The sequence below is a fragment of the Pseudoliparis swirei genome, chromosome 10 (assembly GCF_029220125.1).
Source record: "Pseudoliparis swirei isolate HS2019 ecotype Mariana Trench chromosome 10, NWPU_hadal_v1, whole genome shotgun sequence".
NCBI classification, from domain to species: Eukaryota; Metazoa; Chordata; class Actinopteri; order Perciformes; family Liparidae; genus Pseudoliparis; species Pseudoliparis swirei.
The window spans coordinates 11,065,716-11,072,873 of NC_079397.1; the positions used below are offsets into that span (position 1 = coordinate 11,065,716).

Consider the following 7,158-nt stretch of genomic DNA (forward strand, 5'->3'; position numbering starts at 1 on the left):
AAATTCAAGACATAACATTTTTTTTTTTAAACCTAATCGAAAATGAGCGATACAGAAACAAATGTACGGCAGCAAACTGCTGTAGTGGTTTATCACGACGTTTCCCTTCTTGTCCGCTCTACTATCAACTTATTTGACATCTACCACAACCTTTCACCTTTTTCACCTTTCCCTTAATGAAGGTTATGATCCTGTTAGTTCAGCAGGAAATGAGACATAGAGGCTTTTTAATACAGTGCAGCATTCAATTGAACACAACCAATAACAGAGCAGCAAAATGAATGTTGCATTGCACCGATTGTTGGGAAAGTGAAAAAATATACTGTATATAAGAGGGATTTAAAAGAGGAAAGTAGTTGAGACATCAGAGGAAGTTGTGACTCACTTCTTAAAGTTCTTGAGTCCTGAAAAAGAACTAGCACCCTGAGTCAACTTCTTGCCTGGGATGATCGATGTATGACAGCTCAGTCCAACAGAAAGGATATGAGGAAGTGGGAGTAAGAGTGGGAACGAGTAACTGCTGATGATGTTGTGCTCTCCCTGTAGGCGAGCCTGAGGACTCCTGAGCTGACCTGGGAGAGAGTTCGCTCTCAAGTGGACCACGTCATCTGGCCTGACGGCAAGAGAATAGTGCTGCTGGCTGAGGTACACTTTGAGGCACACACACACACACTAATGCACACACGCACACGGTTTACCCAGAGGACTTTGAAAGAACAACTTGGTAGAGGAATTTTAGATCCTTAGTTGGATATTAGTTCCACAGATATGGTGACACTCGAATTTTGTCAACACATTAACGAGTATAAAACATAAGAGAGATCAAAATGACACATACACACAGAACCCGGCATATGTACATTGCAGGTTAAGACGGTGTGTGTGTTCAGAGCTGTGACTGAATAGAGCCTTCTGTCAGGCCCAGGAAGACGACCTGCCAGCCCACCGACGACCCGCCTCTCGCTCTCCGTTCCAACGCTTCTGATCCAAAATACGAATACTTCATCTTCATAATATAATTTGGAAATGACCGGTTTTGTTTCAAGTTTTTAAAAAAATTGATGGTTATTCAACTACGTTGCATAACTTTGCCTTTTTATTCATTTTATTTATTCATATAAATTAATATTATGTGCTTTGGCTGCATCGCTAAACTAGAGGGAGAGGGAGAGATATACAGACGAGGCGTCTCAGCTGAGGAGGCAGTGCTGAGGGCTCAAAACGGCAAATGGCAAAATATAGAAACTTATGCCTCTTCAACATTAAACACACAGTATCTTAAAAATATGGGACTAATTGCAGTCACGTGACAAACAATAAATAAATGTTGTGCACTGAGCAATCGAAACCGTATCGGTTTTAATTCTGCTTTTTCTCTCGCAACAACAACACAACCTTTCTCTGTTCCCCCTTCCTCTGAGATAGTGTTTCAGTTGTACTTACTAACTACCTCATTTTCTGCAACACGTGGGAACGTTCCCTCGCTGCAATGCAGCATCTCAGACGGCAGCACCAGTTTAGTTTTGTGGGGGCGAAACGAAACATCTTTGTTCATATGCAATGGAATCGAGACTGAACGGCCGCGGATAAGATTTCAAAATGCAAGCTGCTTGAAAACATGTGCAGGGACCTGAAATATAGATTTCTCTTCTCTCGCACATTTGTCATCTCACTGCACATCCTGGCACTTTGCTCGCTCAACTGCAACCTGTGCGTCCTCTGACCTCGAGCCGCTCTGTCTTCCTGTTCAGGGTCGCCTGCTGAACCTCAGCTGCTCCACCGTGCCCACCTTCGTCCTCTCCATCACCGCCACCACCCAGGTACAACACCGTGTCGCTCTCGCTTTATTTCCGTTCATCCTGAAGCAAGAAGTTGACGTGGGAAGTCGCTCGTGTGTGTGTGTGTGTGTAACGCTTTTGTGTCTCTGCCCAGGCGCTGGCTCTGATCGAGCTGTACAATGCCCCCGAGGGACGCTACAAACAGGATGTGTATCTGCTCCCCAAGAAGATGGGTACGGTTTGAGATGTCAACAAAGGCTGCTAAATACAGAATGGCACCAAATAGAAGTATTTGTGTACACAAGCCAGGGAGACACACAATAACCTTGTTTAACACTTGATTAGCCATCAAGCAGGCAGTTACTTTCAGTGAGTTTGTTTACCCCCACAGGCGTGATGCATTTATCTTTACAGCCAACACAGTCTCATCTGGTCGGTCCAGGGTCGTCTCCCTCATCATTCACAGTTGTGTGTGTGTGTGTGTGTGGAAAGCAAATAAAAAGGAAGAGCTCAGCTGAGGAAAGAGAGGAAGTAAAGATGTCAGGAAGGATGAGGGGAGAGTAATGCAAACGAGGCAGATAGAAGACAGTGCAGAGGAAAGAGAGAGACGGAGAGACAGTAATCCCTTCGAGCCGCCCTCTTCCTTTTCCCCATTGTAACGGTTAAATAAGCTCAGGCGCCCGCTGAACGATGACGTGCTCCTCCTCTCTCTCGCCCTCCAGATGAGTACGTGGCCAGCCTCCATCTCCCTACGTTTGACGCACACCTCACAGAGCTGAGTGACGAGCAGGCCAAATATCTGGGCTTGAACAAGAACGGGCCCTTTAAGCCAAACTACTATAGGTAAGGAACCACTTATACACAGAGATAATGGTACAAAGGAAGAAGCCGTCACCTTGACGACGTGCACATTGACAGCAACGTCTCATCCTAACTCGCTTGCGTTCTCCTTTTTGTCATCGAGGTATTAAAAACCAGAGTCGGGGGGGGGTTGGACTGAAGAAATGCAAATACTCCATGAACGGCACAGCCTCATTGAAGGAGAGGAGGAGGAGGAAGATGAGGAGAACAGAAGGAAGGACGGACGGACGGACAGTCAACACGCCTGCTTTGTATTCGGGGGGGAGGAGCTCAGCCTGAGAGGGGAGGGGTAAGAGGGGGGGGGGGTGTTCCCTGCGCTTATTGCAGCCGTTTTTATTTATTCACGCTCCACAAGAATAATGCTAACATGACCTGACATCCATCACGGGCTCCCAGACATCTTCCTCTGCGAGATGTTTTACTTCTCTTCATCTCGTCACTTCACCTCCATTCATTCTCTTTTTCTTTAGTCGCTCATGTGTGTGTCGATTTGTACGCGATTTGTACGCATCCTCCTTCGCCATTGCCAGATCTTTTTATTGTTTAACTATTAAAGATGAAATTATTGATGCTGAAAAGATATATACTATATATAAAAAAATAAAGTTAAAAAAAAAATCTGTGTGAATGAAAGTGACCGTTTGAGATTTAGTGACGGACAATTTAAATTTGTTGGTCTTTTTCTTTTCTACCTGTGATTCTGTTTTTGGTTTTCTCTTGTTGGGGTTAGACCTAGTGGGCGGGGTTAGGCGGGATCTCAGGGTCCAATCATATGTCTTTTATTTAATCGTTTCATTGAGATTCTCTGTCTGTTTTTAAACTGTTTTTTATGATCAACCTGTAGTTCGTCAAATCTTCTGTCGTAGTATGACTGGACGGCGACCGGTGCTTCCCGCCTGTCACTCAAAGCCACGGTGAAACCATCTCATTGGCTGCTTCTTTCTCAGCTTCCAGCTGCTCACACGGCACCGGTGTTGAAGTGATGAGAAGTATTTCATACTTGTGAAAGCTATCCTTTTTCATTTAGTCTCTTTCTTCACCAAGAATAACTCAACTATATTTGAAGCATGACAGGTTGACAGATCATTACAAGGGGTATACTGTATATTCAGATATTTATATTGAAATTTAAGATTTTTCTATCTTTTTCTCTCCTGCGTCATCCAATATCATTACTTTTGAAGAAAAGAAAAAAAAATCAACATGTCAATAAAATAAGCAATTAAATGTTCTAATGATAAGCGTAATAAATGTACTTAACACTCACTTTGCATACTGTGACGGAAAATAATTACAGAGATACCAAATGAATGCCACAGTGATTTATGTTCTTTACTTTCCAAGAAGCACATTTACTTTCACTCAGATTCATGAACGTTTGCCTGTGAAGGGTTTTACTTATTTTTATTTTTTAAGATCTCCAAACTTGGTGTTCTATCCATACATTTTAGTTTGTCCTCCCCCCCCCCCCCCCCCTAAAAGGCTCGGCCCATATAATGATCTGCAGCCAAGTGCACCTGAACCAATCCGGTCCGCGGCAACCTTTAGCCTGCTGGGAGACGCTGCTAGCGCTGCTCTCACACAGATGGGTCAAATGCTGAAACACACACACACACACACACACAGTTCTGAAAATGTACTGCACTTTGTATGGAAAATAAATTTGATCCTTTCCAGATTTTTCAAATGGCACAACAAGCTTCTTTCTTTTTACCAGTTTAAGAAATACTACAAAATACAAATAGCACAATTCATGCATTTGTTTTGTGGTTGTGATATGACGAGTAACGACACAATATTTAATACCAACCAAAGTCTTTAAAGGTTTTTTCTTTTTACATTTTGGTAAATTGCCACAGTCACTTTCTTGCAGAAAATTGAGAAAAAGTACACCGATCTCGTTGTATGATAAATGTGTTGCAGGAGCTAGCAGCCAGTTGGTTATCTCAGCACAAAGGTGACAACAACCTAGCCTAACCAACCTGGCTAGCTGTTTCCCCAAATTGCCAAACTATATCTTGCAAATATAAAATAAAAAACAATTTGAAAGGTACATCGGAACATAAACCAATAGCTCTCGTCTATATGCCACCATGTAATGACCAGATCTCACACGACCTCAATGTCACTTTGCTCCCTGCCAATGTTTAAGCATTTCTCTGTTGAGAAGCCCCTCTTCAAGTAGTGTGACCTGTTGTCACTAGTTTTTTTTTCTTTTTCTCCCTTTTGTGAGCGTGAATGTGTGTCAAAAAGTATGTTCCCTCTTGAGAGAAAGTGCGTGTGTGTCTAAATATCTTTCTGTGCTTGTACACATCCTTTTTTTAGTTGGCCATGTTGCTTTGCTAACCGCTGCCTCAGGATCCGAGCCTGTGCGTTGGCAGGAGAACCCAATGTGAGTTTTTTTTGTTTAGTCAGTCGTGAGCTGACCAACGGACGGGCGGGCGGGGGAAGACACCAGCATCATATCCTGTATGTATACGCATACGATATACAGATATGACAACCTTTACAAGTAGAGGAAGGTAAAAGAAGAATCCACTCCACTGTATTTATTGTTGTAAATCCTCATACAGTGCAAACTGGTGAAATTCTCAAACATGTTTTAAGTTGTCTAATTAAGAAAAGAAAGAAAAAAACCTATGTTTAAATATTGCAAGTGATAATGGTAGATGATGAGCAATAATAATAATTAAAAAAACATTATGTAATGTTAATGAATAAAGATGTAAAAATTGTAATCGCTTGTGTCCTTGATTTGACTCCTTTTCAAGACGTTAATCACCCACTGTGTGTGTGTGTGTTGGGGGAAGGGAAGCCCATGTGTGCAGCTGCTGAGGTCCGTCAGTGATCCACAGTGATGTCATCTGAGCCCGTGGACGGACGGGGACGTCTCTGACGTCAACAGCTGGCTATGATCCTTCATTTATTCCTGACACCCAAATCAGCGTCGCAAGGTTAAAGGAATAGTTTGACTAATATAGAATGAGATCTGTGACGGTCCAAACTAGAAAGCTTAACAAGAAAGTTATTGAAAGTTCATTTTAAGGTCAAATTAAAGGTTGTGAAAAGATCACATCCTCGCTCAAAATAAGGTCCAGTTAAGATGCTCTTATCTCTTGTCTTGTATATTTCTGAGCATTAACATAATTGTCTGTCTGTAGATCAGGAGGAGCTCTTAGGTCTGAGGAAATAACCCGGGTATACTTAATGTCACTGGGGTTATTCCAGCTCGGCCTTAGAGACCAAATTTAGAATGGGATGGCTCTGGAAGAAACTGGGGGGCATAATGTTGTTTGTGTGTTTTATTCAGTCAATCGTTCTAATACAATAAAATATTATTCTGTAAAATATACAAAACGGAAAAACTGAAAAGGTATAGGTAGAAGCAAAAATGCTTATATATTTCTATCCTAAATAATTATTATCAAATAAATCAGATAATTAATATAAAATAAAGAAAAACTATATATATATATCTTCCATATATATACGTTTCAATCACACTTATAACCCAAAAAGTTATGGGAACCCTAGGGTTCTGTATTGATCCTTGGGACAAAACGTCAGGCTCTCTGGGCCCCTGCCACTTTGATTTTGACTCCAAACATTTCTGAAGTGCACTTCTAATTGCTGCAAGATATTGTGTAAGATTGTAAAAAGAAAAACTGTATTTTTAATGGTTACCTCAAAGTAAAGAAATAAAACCTTTTTTTACATGTCTTCTATGAAATACAACACATTTTACTTTAATTTGTTTACTCTGAATTAGAATTAGTACACAAATTATTGATGGATCTATAGCTTTGTCAGGATCGAGTCTAAATTGATTCAACCCACAGTGAATCATGTATTAATAATTAATGTGTCCCCCATTGTCCTGCCATGTGGTCACGTTCAACTGTGCCGTCCAATCACGTCACCTTAAGTGGTTTGCCCATTGTGTGTGTTGTGTGTTGGCTACACATGGGTGTGTTTGGCAGGCCACACACCAACCCCCAAGCTCCGCATATCAATAATTCACTTCTTCTCTGCAGAAGGAGGTGAAGTAGCTGCAGGGGGGCTCCCCCTTTCACTCCATCTACCATTTAAACTGGAGGAGTCACATAAATGAAGAGGCAGACACACAAACTGATCTGGACCCTTGACAGCAGATTGCATCCCATGGCATTTTATTACCAAGGAGAAGAAAACAAATCTTCTTTTATATGAATTTGGTTTGACACAACAGGGAGGACACATCGTTAATCAGCCACAGCTGGTGGTCGGTATTGTTCTACTGCACCTGGAGCAGGTGCACAACTGTGCTGTAAAAACGTAGTAACCTCATATAGTATTCAGTCAAAGGAGTTAAGACTACAATGTGTGTTTTTTGTTTAAAGAAACAGCATGTAATAGCACTGACTGTTCTCCGGCTACTTAAGGCGAGCTGGTGAGATAAATATAGTTATTATAGTATATTGTTAATTGAGTTTGATAGACAATATGAATGAGTCAATAGATTAATGTAAAATGGGAAAAA

The 7,158-nt window shown here is 41.5% G+C and overlaps 1 protein-coding gene across 2 annotated transcripts in view; it reads left to right on the forward strand.

Moving 5' to 3' along the window:
* Window positions 1-5,377, forward strand: part of ahcyl2b (adenosylhomocysteinase like 2b) — a 40,032-nt gene extending 34,655 nt beyond the window's left edge. Inside the window, exons 13-17 of one of the 2 annotated variants that reach the window (XM_056425127.1) lie at window positions 547-645; window positions 1,752-1,820; window positions 1,933-2,011; window positions 2,501-2,621; window positions 2,743-5,377. In XM_056425127.1, coding sequence (XP_056281102.1) covers window positions 547-645; window positions 1,752-1,820; window positions 1,933-2,011; window positions 2,501-2,621; window positions 2,743-2,749 — 375 coding nt within the window. In that variant the 3' untranslated portion in view covers window positions 2,750-5,377. Of the gene's footprint in view, window positions 1-546; window positions 646-1,751; window positions 1,821-1,932; window positions 2,012-2,500; window positions 2,626-2,742 lie in introns of those variants that run through there. The other variant, XM_056425128.1, reaches the window with a different exon arrangement.
* The last annotated feature ends 1,781 nt before the right edge of the window (window positions 5,378-7,158 follow it).